Genomic DNA, 18,924 nt, shown 5'->3' on the forward strand with positions numbered 1-18,924 from the left:
AAGACTTAAACATGAAAGAAATCTTAAGAGAAAAGATTTTGTGATAGAGAAAGAGGTGAGCAAATGGAGATAAAAATTAACAACGATTTGTACAATTTGACTGTGTCTCTCTTGGAATGAAATAAATAAATAAAAATACTTGTATCATTGAAGATATGGTTACTTAAGAATGTTATCTTTGCTTTGTAATTTTCTATGTAATTGTGAATCGTACAGCAAGCTCAATTCCTTTTCAATCTCAAACTTTATTGAAATAATAGAACGACAGCGCTCCCTCCTTATGCTAGCGATGACAATTCGTGTTTAATGTTTACCTTTTTCTTACAGTGGGATTGAAAATCTCCGCCGCTGCATGAAGAATTTGATGGACAATTCAGCTGCTTCAAAGAAATAGGACTCATGCAGAAAAAGTTTCAAGCGCTAGAAGATTCCTATGTGAAGAGTTTCAAAGCTCCAATACCCTGTGTTGTGCGGGATCTCGCTCAATGTTGATTTGAAGTCGAATATCACTGCGATGTTCAGACCACGCAGTGGTACTGCCCATTTGAGGATGATGGAGTATCGCTGTTGGATGATCCTGTCCATGCAAAGTCTCAAAGGAATGCTGAAACTTTCCACCGACCTGTCTCGTGCCAGTTTATCTGCTACCATTGCGCACGCAAAACCTTCATCAGTTCTTATCACCGAAGTAGTAATTGAAATGTCTGTAATTTGTTACATTTTCGGTGATCACAAATATCTGGAAAGCGTATGTTATTCGCTAAGTGCAGCATTTATTCTCTTACACGAGGAAAAATTAGTAAAAAATCAGAAACTCATTTTTCATGCATGAGATGCTTCACTGAAAAGTTTTTAACATCGTTTTGTTTCAAAACTATGAGCCAGAAATAGTCAGGACTGCTGTTTTAAATAATTATGATATGCACGTGTGTTATTTGTTGGTTGTTATTATTATTGGTTGTTTTTAATGTTGTAATTCGATATATTTCTCAAATTGTAGGGTGATGAAAGATACTGTAATATTTCATTTTAAAAATTTCATGGAATTTACAACCGTGTTAAAAAACTTTTTTATTATCCCGACATTTTATTATGAGTTTCGATCTTCACATCAAGATCACCATCTGGAGCATACATCATTAACTGTAAGCTAGAGAAACAATGATTTGATCACATGTTATTCTACTGGCGAGACCTCTGGTGAAAAAAAAATACATCAAGCTAAATTCTATTTTACAATGACAGCAATAAACATTCTTTTGGATGGTTTTCTTTCAGAAACAAGACTAACCAGGGCCGATAAAGGAAATGCCACTGTCATTTCCTTTTTGAGCACTGTTATACTAAATTATACTTTAAACCATACCACTTATATGGAAAAAATGAATCTGCTGGTCTCTGACAATAACACATACAAATCAGTTAACTACAACCCAACTAACAGAACAAAAAACAAAACAGAGGAACTACTTAAATCAATTTCCACATGGCCCGAAGATACAGTCAGAAAACTGTTCCCTCACTACGCGCGCTCCCCTAGAATTTACGGGCTACCAAAAATTCACAAAAAAATACCCCGCTAAGACCTATCGTTGAAGGAATTGATAGCCCGACGTATCACTTAGCCAAAAAATTAGCGGCAACACTCAAGGAGTTGGTAGGTCATTCCCCTTCCTATATCAAAAACACACAACACTTTATAAACATCATCAAAGACATTACATTAGAAAAAAAATGATTTATTAGTGAGTTTTGACGTCTCTGTCCTCTTTACGAATGTCCCAATCAATGACACAATCCTTCTCCTACAGAACAAATTCCCTCCATCACGGCGCTTTTTGCGCATGTATTACGGTCGGGTTATTTTGTATGGCAAAACGCCTTGTACTTACAAAAAGAAGGTACAGCCATGGGCACGCCATTGTCCCCCCCCCCCACACTACTAACTTTTACATGGAACATTTTGAGCAGCTTGCCCTAGATTCCTCCCCTCTGAAACCCAAAGTCTGGCTTAGATACGTTGACGATGTTTTCGCGATCTGGTCTCATGGCCGCCAGACATTAGACACATTCCTTAGCCACCTAAACAAACAACACAAACGCATACAGTTCACAATTGAAATTGAAAAACACAACACACTTCCGTTTCTAGATATACTTGTCACACGTCTTCCCTCGGGCAATCTTTCCTTCACTGTTTACCGAAAACCGACACATACGGGACAATATATACACATAAACTCCTACCACCACCACCCAACACAAAAACTAGGTGTCATCAACACGCTAAAAACCAGAGCTCAGACGATCTGTTCCAGTGAACAGGCACTGAAAGACGAATTTAAAATTATCAGTAATAACTTACAAAAAAACGGATACAGCCAAAACACTATTAACAAAATTCTCTACAAAACCACAATAAAAAACAAAGACAAACCAGACCACAGTAAAACTATAACCATTCCCTACATTAAAGGAATATCAGACAAAATAAACAGAGTACTACAAAAGTACTCTGTTTATTTTGCTACTCAACTCATCCAAAGACCCACTCCCTCCACTAGCCCACCCTGCAGTATACCGGATTTATTGTACTTGCAACGTACCATATATAGGAGAAACAGGACGCACAATTCCTATTAGACAAAAAGAACATAAGCGACACATTAAATATAATAATTATGGTGAAGCTGGCCTTTCTGATCATGCCCTGAATACCTTACACAGAATTGACTGGAAAACCACAAGCTGTCTACATCACACTAGAACATGGTATGAACGGAAATTCAAGGAAGCCTGTGAGATTATTATCAACCACCCCAATCTGAACAACAATGATGATCTAAAAATCCCAAACATATGGAAGGTATATATTCGACCTTCCTCACCAAGAACAACTATAAACAGGACTGTAAAAATCCAGTATTGTAAATCAAAACTAAGAATTGTAATACTAAAAATAGGACACCAATTGTTTCTGAAAGAAAACCATCTAAAAGAATGTTTATTCCTCTCATTGTAAAATAGAATTTAGCTTGATGTATTTTTTTTCACCAGAGGTCACGCCAGTAGAATAACATGTGATCAAATCATTGTTTCTCTAGCTTACAGTTAATGATGTAACTCAGCTTGTTCTGTATATTTATGTACGCTCCAGATGATGATCTTGATGTGAAGATCGAAACGTCGGGATAATAAAAAAAAGTTTTTTAACACGGTTGTAAATTCCATAAAATTTTTAAAATGAATGCTGATCACCGTGTAACCCTAAAAGAAAGGAATACTGAAATATTTAAATGCTTAACATAAACGCTTCCCGAAACAGATGGTACTATGCAGAATAGCAGTCGTTTGCATGATTATTTGGCTTCCTCCAAACCATAGGAACAGCAGACTGCATCGACATTTTACCACCTTTCAGCCACTTCGGAAGATTTCTATTCATTTTGTTCAGTAATCATTTTCTCCTCTGCAATTCTGTTCCACTCGTTCTTAGAGAAAAGCTCGTTAATTCGTACCTTTGCTCTAAGCTTCCTACAGCATACGAAGTGTTGTTGAAGGAGGATGTAGATGTGCTAAACTTCCTGTGTTGGGGAAACCCAACATCGCTGACCTAGTCTGGTAGTGAATTTCCCGTAAATAGTGGCATCGCTTTTATAAATAGGATGAATTTTCATCACATGCAACCGCATTACATCTGGTGAAATTCATTAACGCGTGCTAGTAATATTTAAAAAAAAAAAAAAAAGTCAGAAAAAATTATCGGGACAAGCATAAAAAATTAAAAAAATATGTTTATACAAGTTTTGTTGTACAGCGAAATTCATTAATCGCAATGAATTACCTAGAGCCGTGTTTTTCTTTACGGGCTGTAGACATAATTATGTTACTAATAAAATGGTTAATAAAACAAAAACGGTTATAACCAAATAAAAACGTTTCGCTTAAGGCAATTACACCTCTCCAACGCGTCGAGAGAGAGTTTTTGCTCTCTAGGTTTCTGGCTAGTCTGACGAAAACCAATGAGTTCGAAAGTAGCTCATTGGTTTTCGTCACTAGCTTGACAGCTGTCAAGCTAGTGAAACCTTATAATGAACCAATAGGAGTCGAATATTCGGACGTTCACAGCGATCGTCGTCACCTATACGGTTCAGCTAGGCCAGGGCAACTCGTAATATGGCGACGGTGTATTCCCGCTAGCCGTCGGTCAATTTTCGCACGAAACTTTTATAGTTTCTGTATTCGGCTTTGAAATGATGTTGTATTTAATATCCACTAAATTTAGAGATTATTTTAAATATCATATTAATTACTAATATTATTTCGAATCGTTTTGACAAATTTTGCCATTGAAAACGATCCAAATGAAAACAAAAGTTGAACGAAGTCAATTTTAGCTGATATCTGAAAATTTCTAAATCTCATCGAGCCAGAGGATTCTGAATAATGAATTTAAATAAAAATATGCCCAAGCAAAACAAAGTTCTATATTCGTATGGATTTAAAACTAACAAGTAAGAACAAGTAGTTATATATTTTGCGAAATGCGCCTGACGAGTTTTTTTGTTTGTTTGTTTTTGTTTTTGTTAATGGTAATCACCTTAAGAAGTTGTTAAATTCTCACAGAAAGAGTTGGGTCGTGTCACAAATTTGTAAACACCTTGCATTCTATTTGATGCTAAATAGAGTGTGATTACAATCCTTTGGACCATATTCACACATTAAGACAGCTCATTGAAAAATCAATTGAATGCAATAAACCCTTATGTCTGGCCTATATAGACTACTAAAAAGCATTTGATTCAGTTGAAACATCTGCAACACTAAAAGCTCTTTGAAACCCAGGGAACTGAGAAACCATATATTGAAACACTAAAACATATTTACAATAATGCAACTTCTGTAATTAAATTATATAAAAACAGTGAAAAGTTCCCAATACAAAAGGGCATCTGGCAAGGCGACACCATATCTCCCAAATTATTTATAGCTGCATTAGAGGAAGTCTTTAGAAGCCTTGATTGAGAAACAAAAGGAATAAACCTAAATGGAGAAAGGCTGCATCATCTGAAATTTGCAGATGATATTGTCCTAATAGCAGATAATCTTGAAGATCTGGAAGAAAGGCTAAATCAGCTAAATGAAGCCTCCAAAGTAATTGGATTAAAAATAAATAGAGAAAAACAAAAATAATGATGAATAAATACATAAACCAAAGAACTGTCAAAGTTGAAAGCAATGAAATAGAACAAGTTGCTTCATATGTATATTTGGGCCAATTGCTATCCTTTGAGAATTGCCAAAGAAAATTGCCAAAAGATTGCTAAAGATTGAACGAAGAATTCACCTTGGATGGATGGCTTATAGTAAAATGAGAGACATATTCAGAAGTAACATCCCTATGAGTCTGAAAAGGAAAGCTTTTGACCAGTGCATACTTCCTGTCCTAACATACGGAGGAAAACATGGACTTTAACAGAAGCTCTAAACAAAAAGCTGAGAACAACACAACATCGCATGGAGAGAAGTATGCTAAAAATAACATTAAGAGATAGGAAGACAAAAAGCGCGATAAGATATCAAACAGGTGTCAGAGATATTGTAAAATACATTAAACAGGCTAAGATGGGCTGGCCATATTGCCAGATGCAATGACGGGAGATGGACTAGAAAAACAACAGAGTGGAGACCAATGGATGGAGCAAGACAAAGAGGAAGACCGAGAAGAGGATGGAGGGATGAACTGGAACAAATTGCAAGAGTGAGATGGATGGGAGAGGCAGAAAACCGAGTGGTCTGGAAAATCATGGGGGAGACCTTCGTCCAGCAGTGGACAAAACCAGAAGGTTGAAGAAGAAGAAGAAGAGTATGATTTCATAAATAATCATTTTGTGCTAAATTGCGTTTGTTTGTTTTTCAAACTGCTTCATGAATATTATTGAAAAGATTAATTTTCATTTTAAATTTTAATTTTAAATATTAATCTAACATTATATAATGAAAATAATTTCTTAAAAGATTTATTATTTCGATTCCCTTTAATATTAAGGTAAGGACATTGCGAAGAAAGGAGAGCGAGAAGACAAAAATAGAGATGGGGCAAACCCCACAAGCGTATGTAAAGGTGACGGCCACAAAAAAGGATAGAAGATAAACAAAAACACAAAAACAATAAAATCTAATAAAATAAAATCCAAAACTGGTGTACATTGCTAGAGAATACGTACATATTATGCACTGTGAGAGAAGGGGGGGGGAGTTTATCGAAATTGAAGAAAACATATTGAAATACGATATGAGAACAACAGCGCGACACGTTCGTGCTAACACTAACGAATGAAGTATACAGCAAAATAAGAAAGGCAAAGTAATATAAATTCAAATTTCGCCGATCTTAATATGTTTCTTCTTGTGGATGCAAATCTAAAGCTTACCCAAACGATTTTGAAGGCTTACAGGTAAAGCAGATAATGCATACTACAAATATTTAGTTGTAGATCGATTAATCAAATTAATGAAAATATGCTACAGCTTTATTTACTTTGCCTTTCTTATTTTGCTGTAGACAACCACTTCTTCGCACGTGTTGTACTGTTTTAGCTCGTGTTGTGCTGCTGTTCTCATATCGTATTTCAATATGTTTTCTTCATGTTCGAAAAAAACCATTCCCCTCCCTCTCTCACAATGCATAATATGTACATATTCTCTACTACACCAGATTTGGATTTTATTTTCTTTATAGGAAGCATACACGGACAGATACTCGGAGAAGAATACAGGAATACTGCTGGAACCCTCATCAACAAGTTTTTTTCAGTCAATTGCTTTACGAATGCCGTTCCATGCTTCTTCCATTTTAGTCAATGTTGCATCTCTCCACCATAAATGGTCAAACCATCTTTTTATCTCATTATCCTATCTTATCGCTGGAATAACCAGATCTGCTTAATACCATCTCTAAAACAACATCATGCCGAATTGACAATGATATACATATTGGACTCATATTATCACATGCATTAAAGAATGAATAAGGATGTGGAAGCAATGAATGCGATATATATGAAAAAAAAATTATCATAGTAGTTTATAAAACTACCAAACTCTCTCTCTCTCTCTCTCGATATATATAATGTTTTATATTATATTATATTATACGATAATGGGTTGGAAAGTTCTGATACACACCTAGAACAAAATGATATTAAAGCAACTGATATAACCAAGCAAGAACATATCTTAAAACTGTTTAATCCCCATGTTCGTCAAATTGTAATAATGTTTTCTTTTAGGATATATAAGAAGACATAAAATTAATTAATTTTTGTTCTGGGTATTTATCAGAACTTTCCAGCCCCCCCCCCCCGTGTATGTGTGTGCCTGTGTGTTTGTCCGTATTTTATATTTACATCTAGACCTGGTCCGTTTTTCCGTCTGCAGGCAAAAAGAGTCACAGTTTTCAAAACAAGAAAGACAAATCTATCCCATCTCCAAGTGATACGAAGTAAATTATGCTCGCATGGAAACAGCAATAAAAATAAATATCCTTTACATTCTGTACGAGATTCCGATTTATGGCTTTTCTTATAATTCAGAACGTAGCGTAATAAACTCGCAATACTTTTTTGAAGGAGTAGAAAGCAGGAAATAGATAGAAGGGATGTTTAAGTGAAAATATTTAAATAGATGGCAAGAATGATAGAAAAAGAATAGGCAAGGCAGAATTCGAAAATGTAAGGAAAAATGCAAAGAGGACAAGGTATATCGTAAAAACTAATTTAGGCAGAATTCTGATAGACTAGGCGGAAGAAAAAACACTACATCAAAGACCACCGATATAAGAATACATAAAACCTGGGGATAGTGCATTAAGATATTACGAAAATGCACACGATGCGAGTAAGTATACGCACGAATCTCCAAATAAAGCGAAAGATTTTCTGCGAAGTCTGTGATAGATTACATTATCAGCATCAACTCTTAAAATGTGTTCCCAAACCGTGCATTGAAAAACAACTGGAGCTGCGTATTTGATCTCTCTCTCTCTCTCTCTCCATATAACATTACTGGATATAATGTACGTTCGCATATTCTCTTACTGTTTGTGCAGATAAGACTTGACCGAAGAGAAAACACTAAGGTTCTCTCATCTGAACATGGCGGTGAGAATTCAGTGCTTTTTCGAAATCATCAACCGGCATATCTTTCAGAGCTGTTCTCCAGTTTCCTATCTGGAATGGATGAAAGATCAGAATATAAACAGTAATGTTGCTAAACTGCTGAATTCACATTTATTTATTATTTGTATTCATTTTATATTGAATATAATAAATTTGCTAATTAAAAATCAGATGTTTTGGCATTTTAATTTTTCTCAGATATTTTGAATCACTATGACTGTTTCTTTCATTAGACCAAAAATCTAATGCCAACCATCTAACCAAAAATATTATTATAACAATTCCTGTAGAAATGGTAAACGTTTCAGATATCTGTTTGCATATAATATGATATTTAAGTAGCTCATCAAACATACCAGACTGATCAAAACGTCACAGGTCCTGTTTCGACAAGCGGACATCTGTAAGCTCATATACACAAATCAGTTACTACACGATGTTTTTTTTTGAATTTTCCCATTTCAGAAAAAACACACTGCATTTATTAAAGCACTGAAAAAAATAATTAACAGATGAACTGCACTTAACTTCTTCGGTCAATTGCAAGCAGACAACTTCCTGCGTAGTCGATATAACATATATTGTTTTTTCTGACCCTGTTTACGGATTTGACGAAGAGTAATACTAGATGATGGACTGAGCGGTGATTGGTATATGTATATACGAGGGGGCTGGAAAGTTCGGATAAACACCCAGAACAAAAACTAATTAATTTTATGCCTTCTTATCTATCCTAAAAGAAAGAGAACAAATTATTACAATTTGATGAAACATGGAGGTTAAAGGGTTTTAAGATATGTTCTTTCAACTGATAAAAGTCAGTTGCTTTAATATCATTTTTTTTTGTTATAGGTGTATATCAGAACTTTCCAGCCTCCCTGTGTGTGTGTGTGTGTGTGTGTGTGTGTGTGTGTGTGTGTGTGTGTGTGTGTGTGTGTGTGTGTGTGTGTGTGTGTGTGTGTGTGTGTGTGTGTGTGTGTGTGTGTGTGTGCTATCTTAGTCAGCCTGATTACGAGGAGAGTGATAGAAAATCACATAGTGTTCATATGATTTGGGCTTGAAGAAAAGGTAGTGACAGTAAATTGCCACTTAGTTAAGACAAGGAGAGGGCAAACTTCATTTATCTAAATTGCATGATATTATATATATGTACATTATATTGTAAAATGCGCAATAGTTAATAAGCATCTTCAGAGTGTGAAACGAGAATACTCCCCCCCCCTAAAAATCTACCTACCTTCCTATCTATTTAAATGAAGCATCAATCATTGGGTCAATAGAAATACATATTCCAAATTGATCCCTCTTCGACTTTGAAATACTAAGCGGGTGCCATAACACTGCGATGTCACGTTACCAGACAGAATGTGTACACGCTACTAGTACATGTTAACAGAACTTTGATCAGCGATCATTTAACAGTAAGTGACGTGTCAAATACGAAGCGCTGAATATTCGCGAAGAGTTTTAGTGACATGCAAGCGTTCCTTCTTTTAATCCTTTTCCTGAGTGGTAAGTAACTGATCTGTTCGCATTCCCTTTCAACAACCCTATTTAGTGCAAGTGAAGCTGGGAAAATGCATTATCGTACTGCTGCCTAGAAGTAAACAGATGTTGTTTCCGAATGAGTTTCCAAGTGTTATCTCATTTTCATGTAATAAGCGGGTGCACTATATTATTTGATTGTTATTTATAGAAAAAGAAAACTAAATTCCACATTCAAGAAAATATTACTAATGAAAAGTCGTTAGCCTGGCCATTTCAACTTCAATAACTGAATTCAATATTCTTGGATTTAATGTTAAATGAGTTTTAATGGATTATGGTTAATTTTTATAGTTTCGAAGAGCGCAGTTTCGAAAAGTGGCTAATCATGTATCAAAATTAATCATAAAATTGTGATCATATTTAATAAGAAACAATGACAAGGTTGCAAAGCTTAACGATTAATAGTAAGAAATAAGCTGTAGGTGCAGTACTCTACACAGTCCTCTTCAGTTATGACGAAGGTGTCACATGCATAAAATACGTAGGCTGCGATGGGTGTGTGAGCTTGCGTGTGATTAAACGTCGCCCAAGAAGAAGACATTGTCCTGGTCCTTTACAAATTCAGCGGAAATGTCAACTTAGGAGGGAAAATTCCACTAGCATTAGTTAATGAAATAATCAACCGGATATAAGCTTAGTTGTTTGCTGTACCCGGTCCAATGCCGCTAAACACAACACAACACCTCAGTTGTGCCGCTAAACACAACACAACACCTCAGTTGTGCCGCTAAACACAACACAACACCTCAGTTGTGCCGCTAAACACAACTGAGGTGTTAAGTTTCATTGTTCAGCAGCTATTGACAGAATACGGTTTCTAATCACTCATAAAAATATTTCTAATAGGTGTGCATCCTAGAAGCACACCTGTTATCTCAAATTACCATCTTTTTAAAACAATCATTTTTAATTTTCAAAGATTTTTGCACAGCAAGTATGCATTTTTCGCGGTAGTAGCGTTTCCTTGGAATTTTCAGATGAGCCAATGAGTCTCTTGACTCAAATAACTGGTACATATCTTTAACGTTGTTCAAACTTTTAATTACACCAAAAAGAAACCTCAAGGAACATTCAATAAGTGTCGTCTTTAATTTTTTTACTTTTGCAAAAAAAAAAAAAAAAATAAATAAATAAAATAAACATTAGAAAAAAATAGATGTTGTACTGCAGAACAAAAATACGAATAAGACCAAGATAACAGACATAGTACTCTTCAAAAATATTTAACAACCAATCCCGCTATTTAGTTTCGATTAAAATCTCTTCATGTTTCATTTCACAAACAAGTCACAAATCAATACCTTTTCACTGAGCCTCGCACAAGCTTTGCTTTTAATTCCTCCTCGAAAAATGCAAGCAGCGAATGTAATTTAGCACAAATCTTCCCGCGATGATTGTCTTGCCTTTTAAAAGGGTAATAAGGATTTAATATCCCGAACACGCCTGCAATGTTATGGTGTAAATGCAATTCCTAATTTGTTTCATATAAGCTTATTAGTCGCACAGCGAACATGTTTAAAAACTGTGCGTTGTGCGGCATGGTCCGAGCAGGAGAAGAAGCCGAATATTCTTGATGTAAACATTAGGCTTATTTTTTCTGAGATAGAACTTCTTATAAATTTTAACAAGTATTTGTATGGTTTTAATTTACCATTAATCATTGTGGGTGGATTTTGCTCCATACTGCAATGCGAATAAACAAATAATTACAGTTAAAAATGATATCTTTCAGTTAGAGCATCATTCCGATGTGAAGATAAGCAGCTAGAGAAAGAAGGAATTCGGTGCATCAAGACTCTAGAAGGAAGAATAAAATATGTAGTCCGTTATCCTGATGTCAAAGAAGAAACATCCAAGCTATGTTGGTAAGTACTTTGCTAACAATCTCGAGCACGCACATCAAGCGAATGATGCCTCCAATGTTCTACGCAAGTCGCCGATCACATGTGTACAGCAGGAATGAAAAAGGTTTGAAATATCAGATAAGGGGATTCATCCAATGACAAGAACTTCAGAAATTTCCACTAACAAAAATTAATTCCTTATCAACATGCCCATTTTTATGAAAATCATATAGACTTCTAGTATAGATGGTTTTGAACACTAACCCTCGGTGTTTTTTTATTACTATTATGTTTTTAAAACATGGATTCAAAATGCAATTCACCCTAATCATCGAGATATGTAAGTAGATGGTGAGAAGTTTTACAATTCCTATTTTTTTTCGATTTCTCTATTCAATCCTTTTGCCATATTTGTGTATTCCGTTTCATTAGGAACTCACTACATATCAAAATAAGTTATAAAAGTTGCTAATTTATAAGTCCGCCATGCAAATTAAATGAAAGTTCTTTATTCCACTCTCCTAATGAAAGAATGGGTCCTCTTCCAGTTGGGAGTTCGATCCTTTAAATCCTTATATTAGAAGACATAAGTAGAAAAATCCTATAACTCAGAAATGCTGGCATTGTAATTTTTTTCTATTTTAGGATATCAAACCTCTGATGTCAAGAAATACTACAAACTCACTGATGTTCTTTAGTTTGCACATCATCGGATTACATAATTTGGATTACTCAAACGACTGCACTTCTTTAAGTGAGGTCATGAATGAATGGAAACATTTCGGACTGCTCTTTTGAAATATCTGCTCAAGTGCACCTTCAACAGTTCATTTCCATCCAAATTTAGTGTTTAAGTTTATCATTCCTGAAGAAGAAGAATAAATAGCTTCGAAGAACAATAAAATTAAAATTTAAAAAAAAATGCCACTTGTCTCTGGTTATAGCAGCTGAGAGCAACTGCAAGTGTGAAATTCTCAGCAGAGTATACGCGGATATTATTCATAACTATGCATATCGAGAGCTTGCCATCGTGCTTTAAACTGTGCAACTGTATTTGTGAGACGCGTTATGACACAAAGTAGGTAATCCAACATGATACAATTTAGAAGCTTAGCCCACAGTGTTCGCATCGACATACGCATTCCTGTATTAGTGTACGGTTATCAGACTGATAATCACCTACGTAGGATAATTTTTACTAGTGTTAGTTCAACACTTTAAATCAGTAAATTAGTACCACGGGTGGACGGAATGTCACATAAGACGACGACTAGCGTAGAGACAAATATGAGGTAATTTAAGCTTGTAGGATGGTTCTCGGTGTGAGCGCCAAGTAATGAAATTTATTTTTCACCTAAAGATATTCAAACCTTAACATTTACGCACGTCGTGAGACTCGAACTTACCTGTTGTTGCAGAGCGAATGCACTATCCACTCAATCAACCAGGACAAGTAATGGGATTTAATTTTCTTGTTGGTTGAGTTCCCTATTGGTAGGTGCAGGAAAATGGATTTAAGGAATGGTTAATGGATTTATCATTAACATCACTGGATCAAAAGTAGAGTTTTACTATTTCTAGTCAAATAAGAGAGGCAATAGATCAAAGGGTAGTCTGATGAACGAAGTCCTCAAGAATAAATTATATCCTTGGATGAATCGTATCAAGTTTGTTTAGAAGCTCTTTGGGCTCTGTGAATGAGCTTTGTCATGCAGCGAAAATTGCAGACCATTACACAATCATTCGCATTTGAAGCTGATATGAGACTGCGCATATCCTGCTGATGGGAAACAGTGTGCTTAGCAACAAATATAATAAATGCTATTTTATTTATTATTTTTTTTTTGTATATTTGCTGTATCCAGGATTTCAGTTCTGGCTTGAAATCCTCTTGCAGAATAGAGAAAAATCGCTAGTTATCGCTATTCAAATAGATGTTCTTTTAATACGCTTTAACCAGTAATCTTGTTAGCATAAACTTATCACATGACAGCATCTTCGGTATCATTTGAAACTGAAGCAGATCCGCTTTTTTTTCTTTTTTTTTTTTTGCATAAAGCGTAATTTCGAGCAGCAGTAAATGCAAAATAAACGAAAAATCTCATTTCTACACTCATTTAAAAAAAAATACCTTTCTAGAAGTAAGATTTTCCTAAACACCCACAAAAAAATGTAAACTAAGTTGAGTGAATCTCGAAGATTCACTGAACGCTATATCACAAAGATTCAAAAATGTATTTCTATGCACCGTTATTTAATTCACATTAGCATCTATAATTGCAGAATACACACTAGAACATGCATTGCCCATACATTCCACAATCATTCATTCTCACTCCCTACTACTGTATTTACCTTAGAACAACCTTATTTCTCAGATCTATCGTGAAAATTACAAAGCATTATCTGAGTAATGAACCCAAAGCAGGTGAAAAATCTCATTTATAGAAATATCCAGTTCTAATAAGTTTCTTGTTTGCTCTTAATTGTCATCCCATCAATGACATTGATATACTTAGCGTACTATAAAAGAAAATAATGGTGACTTATAAGGATTAAATAAGTAGGCACTATCCCTTTTTTTCTATCGTGTTGTGTAGAATTAGATATGCCTGAAACCCCACCTCTTTTCGTTCAGAAGCAATACAAAACGCAATTTATTACACCGTACTCTATTTCAGCTACATAGAAGGGAATTATCTTTTGTAACTGTTGCTGTTTGTCAACAGTGGACCAAATGACTTTCCTGTCTATAGTTCATCATTTTCGGACGAATCTAAAGCAGGGTATACAGAAAAATGTTTGTGTGTTCCAAGTAATTAGCGTTCCTTTATGAACGAATCGTTGAAAGCAACCAAACGTTCATATCTACTAATCTGCTCACTTAACATTTCATACGACTTCATGCAAAATTACTACTGTTTTTTTTTTTTCCTATGCGCAGAATTCGTAATCTCCGGACCGCGAAATGTTGCTGAAAAAAATAAAATAGAGGACTAAGCTAAGCACTGGGTACACATTTCTTGACGAACCGGAAAAGTATTTTCGGTTGAATAGGAATGCGAAATGACTAACCCAGGGAACCGCTATTGGAGTGTATTTTCAATGAAGTCCACACACACACACACACACACACACAGTCTTATGAATAACTACAATGAGCATTCCCTGCACCCCGATGTTTTCAATACCAAAATGCCAATAATAATAGCTCCTATTTTAATAAGAAGAGGAGGTCTTTTGGGGAGTGAAAAGAGAGGGAAAGAGAACATCGAACACGACAGGCTTCAGTAGCACATGCTGCAGAAAGAGGACACGGATACGATGCATTTGAGCTGGGCTAGAGGTGTGTGAATGTCAACAGAAGAACAAAATAGTTACACCTGGAGATATGGTTTTTATGAATGATAGGCGACGTGTTATTTCTATTATAACTGAGTGCATTTCGATTATAATTACTGAAATGATAAAAAAATTACTTGTAGATAGCACTCTCATCTCATCAGGCATTTTTTATGCTTACAGAATTTCTTATGCAACGTAATTTATATAAAAAAAAACTGACACCTTTTCATACCACAAAGGAAATAGACTCTAATTATATGAAGAGCCAAAGGCTTCAATTCGGCGACATGAACTTATTTCAGTTAAGGGATATTACATCCCATATTGTTTCTTAACCGAATAAGAAACTCAAAGAGTTTCATGCCGAATATAGAAACTATATATGGGATGTAATATCCCTTAACTTAAATAAGTTCATGTCGCCGAATTGAAGCCTTTGGCTCTTCATATAATTAGTAATTTATTGGGACTATCTTGGCAATTCTCATAGAAGGGATGTAAGTTCTGTTCGCTACAAACTTAGTATTAACTAGGTCTACCTACTCACTGATGAGACCCCAATGAGGGTGGAAACCGGTGCGGGACGGATCTGGCTTTGAAAGGCTCCACTTAGAGGTAGGTTTTTGCCTGTCTCTGAGTGGGGCCACCGCTGAGATTATGGCTCTGCTTGATGGTGGGGTGAGCCTACCACTGGGTAGAGCCAATGCTGAGGTTCTTCTCGGTGATAGGGTGAGCCTGTCACTGAGTGGAACAACGCTGAGTTGGGCGATCTTTCGGAAGCATCTTATTTTTAGAGCCCGCTTCACCTATACAAAAAGGTTAAAACCGGTCTGGGTAGTGACCTTCTCTTATAATGTAGAACAGTAATACAGCTCCTAGGAGCTAAGTTCACATTGTGGGTAAATACCAAGAATAGTGATCGGAGCTTGTTCCACCCTTGCTATGAGTTGCCTCCGCTTGCACTACCAAATGTGTCAGATGCTGCATTATCCAGGTATTTGCTTACGCTAGAAATAGACTCATTTAATACTAACGTTTATGCAAATTGCGTAGGTGCGTGCGTGCGCGCGCGCGCGCGCGTGTGTGTGTTCTAGTCAATCCTGGCTAAGTCGCGAAATTTAAAACCCTAGTCCCTTCCTTCAAAAAAAAAAAAAGTCCTACTTACAGAGCCAAACATTGTAAACATAAAAAGCATTAAAAACTCTCTCTTATCAATCATTGCAGTAGGAACCAACATTGGACTTTCTACTTTTGCAGACACAGAGGTAAAAGTTGACAATGAACAGACGATGCATTATTTTATACCAAATGAAGTTAAAGAGTTGTTTCTTGTTGCTTTTAAATTTATAATAATAATAATAATAATTTTGATTGCCATATCATTACTTTCATGGCTGAAAAATACTATTGCAACTGTCCACATAAAAAAATCCCTTCCGCGATGCTCCTAATAGTTAAAAGAAAAAGTGATATAAATAATATTTCGATTAAATAAACGAGTTTATTTAATCCACGTTTTGTATAATTGAAGACTTGAAAACTAATATGAAATAATTTACTTAAGTTTACCCTGCAAGTCTTCTTGTTAGACAAACCTTTTAATGTGGCTCCATCTAGCGATAGGTTTGGCATACAGTATATTACTCAGTAAGTTAGCTTGCATGTTTAATCGACAAGATACTAAGTATTGAAATTCATCACTGTTTTGATAAAGGTCATAAATGTAACTATCACTTATTTCTTATTTAAAAAAATAAAGTGTCGAGAGTCATAAAATGCATCAAATAAACACGCATTTTACCTGTTTTCACTTAAATATGAAAATAGTTTAATAATTATTTATTTTATTTATTTACAGCGAACAAAGTATTGTAGCCAAAGTAACGTTAGTAAAGATACCAAATAAAACAAAAGATAAGAAATGTAACAAATAAAACTGCATAAAGAATTGCGATTGTGTTCTTATGACCGGATTTCGCTCTTCAGAGTCAAAACTCGAGTTTCCGATGAAGAAATTCTCTATCTGCATTTGACACCAGATAAGATCACTCATATTCGCGTCGGGGGGAGGGGGGTCTCAGGTATCGTCATATTTCGCAGATTTCTGCTTTACAAATTAATTTATGGACATTTATCCTTTATCTGGTCTTTCAAATTAATTTTAACAATTCATAAATGAATAATTGTCTCGTATCTAAATTTTAGTACAGGGGATGAACAGATTTCAACAAATTAATCGACGGAAGCGCCTTACAAGGCAAATGTCAGCTGACTTGTACCTTTTTGGCAAAAATATTTGCTGTTTTTTTTCAACACCATTCGATTATCTTTCGAATAAATATCATACATATACTGCACAGCAGGAACTACATTTAGACATCAATACTATCATTTGTTACAAGTAACGAGCATAATTAATATCGTTGTAAATGGTATACTGTATTTAATTCGCATAAATGAATGTCATAACAGTAACATAATAAATGATACTGACACAAGATTATAATTAATCTTGTGTCATGGGCATGGATGTTTGTGCTTGTCTGTGGAAATACTAGTGGTGGTGGTGGTTGGCGGAAGATAGCGTTGGTGGAGTTGCGGTCAGTTAGTGAATTCAGTGATTGAGACAGAGTTTGTAGAGCAGGTGCCCTCCCTTGATGAGTCTTTGGACTCCTTGGAGGTGTCTAATAATAATAATAATAATAATAATAATTCATTATTATTAATAGAACACTATAGAATGAAATGGAAAAATGAAGAAACAAAACCGAACAGCAGAAAAGCACACACGCGAGTAAAGACGAGCGAAAATAAGAAAAAAAAATATAAATATGACGTAAAATAAAGTGAAGGAATGGGTAAATTATGAAGTAAATCTATTCTTTCAAGTTTCATACAGACGGAATTTTAGTTTTTGATACTAGTGTAGTAGTACTTTCCATCGGGCCTTCCGTGCGCGCTGCAGTCAGCAAGTATGATTTATTTGATTTTATACGAAATCTATTTCCATAACGAAATCGTAATACATTTTAAATGCACTGTAAAGGTAAATCCAGTTCGTTATATAAACGTTTTCTGCTCATACAGGTGAGAATTTATTACTTTTCAACATGCAAAGTGCATTTTCCATTAATATGTATCATACTAGTTAATATATACCATACTTATCCATTTTGATTAAATCCTTATCGAGAAATTAAGAATATTATTCTAACTGTATTTATATTTCTAGTTTCTTTAGTGTTCTAGAGCGTTGCTTTACTGACTTCGCTGATGCTCGCAGCTGTGGTTTCAGCAATCGACAGAAACTGAACGTCACCTTGTACTTTACTGTGGAGCTCCTGAAGCAACACGGCAAACTCAACTGTGACATCGAAGGACGAGCGTTTTCAGCGGCAAACGCCGAAAACTTTTGCTACGATTATAATTATCTAGCTAATCAGTGGTGTTTAGATTGAAGAGGGACGTTACTTACAATAAAAGCAAAGGCTGTTTCTGGTGTGTTTTATTCAGTACTTAGTTTTGTTGCAATTATTAAATTAGAAATAATCGGCATCAAAACAAATAAACACAAATCTCAATAACGAATATATATATATATATATTAAACTTGATAAATTATACATTGGAAGATAATTAACAAAAAATGACTATTTACATATTATAAGTATATTACAGAGAAAGAAGGATTTTCTTTTTAGATATACAATAGAAATGAGGAAAAAGTACATTAGTGGTAGACAGGATGTCTATTTTCAGTAAGAGTCAATATTACAGTTCCGTGTCACTTTTAGTTATTTTTCAGCTAAAGTGTATTGTCATCGGCAATCCAGAAAATGGTTCCAGTTGGGTTCCACTCCTCTATGAATTTTGCGACAGTTCCTGTTTCTTTGTAATAATCAAATTCCAGTGAAAGCCTGCTTTGTAGTTGCCGACGTAGGCTACACATGAGGTTGTTCCGATTCAGTGTTGGATGGGTGCTGGTTATTTCTTGTGTATACTTAAGG

The 18,924-nt window shown here is 35.2% G+C and overlaps 1 protein-coding gene across 1 annotated transcript; it reads left to right on the forward strand.

Moving 5' to 3' along the window:
- Window positions 1-9,612: 9,612 nt before the first annotated feature.
- Window positions 9,613-18,411, forward strand: LOC150099082 (uncharacterized). Its single transcript, XM_090404544.1, has 3 exons — window positions 9,613-9,692; window positions 11,461-11,593; window positions 18,150-18,411. Exons 1-3 carry the CDS (start codon window positions 9,656-9,658, stop codon window positions 18,373-18,375), a joined length of 396 nt encoding a protein of 131 aa, XP_090260670.1. The 5' UTR covers window positions 9,613-9,655; the 3' UTR covers window positions 18,376-18,411.
- The last annotated feature ends 513 nt before the right edge of the window (window positions 18,412-18,924 follow it).

The sequence above is a fragment of the Typopeltis vanoorti genome, chromosome 15, assembly GCF_054136105.1.
Source record: "Typopeltis vanoorti isolate ZY-2024b chromosome 15, IOZ_Tvanoo_1.0, whole genome shotgun sequence".
NCBI lineage: Eukaryota > Metazoa > Arthropoda > Arachnida > Uropygi > Thelyphonidae > Typopeltis > Typopeltis vanoorti.

Bases quoted from the DNA above. Each gene is read 5' to 3' on its own strand.
- LOC150099082 (XM_090404544.1), top strand. From the start codon at position 9,656: ATGCAAGCGTTCCTTCTTTTAATCCTTTTCCTGAGTG. The intron at 9,693-11,460 runs GTAAGTAACTGA...GATATCTTTCAG, and splicing joins TTTAATCCTTTTCCTGAGTG to TTAGAGCATCATTCCGATGT. The intron at 11,594-18,149 runs GTAAGTACTTTG...TTATATTTCTAG, and splicing joins GAAACATCCAAGCTATGTTG to TTTCTTTAGTGTTCTAGAGC.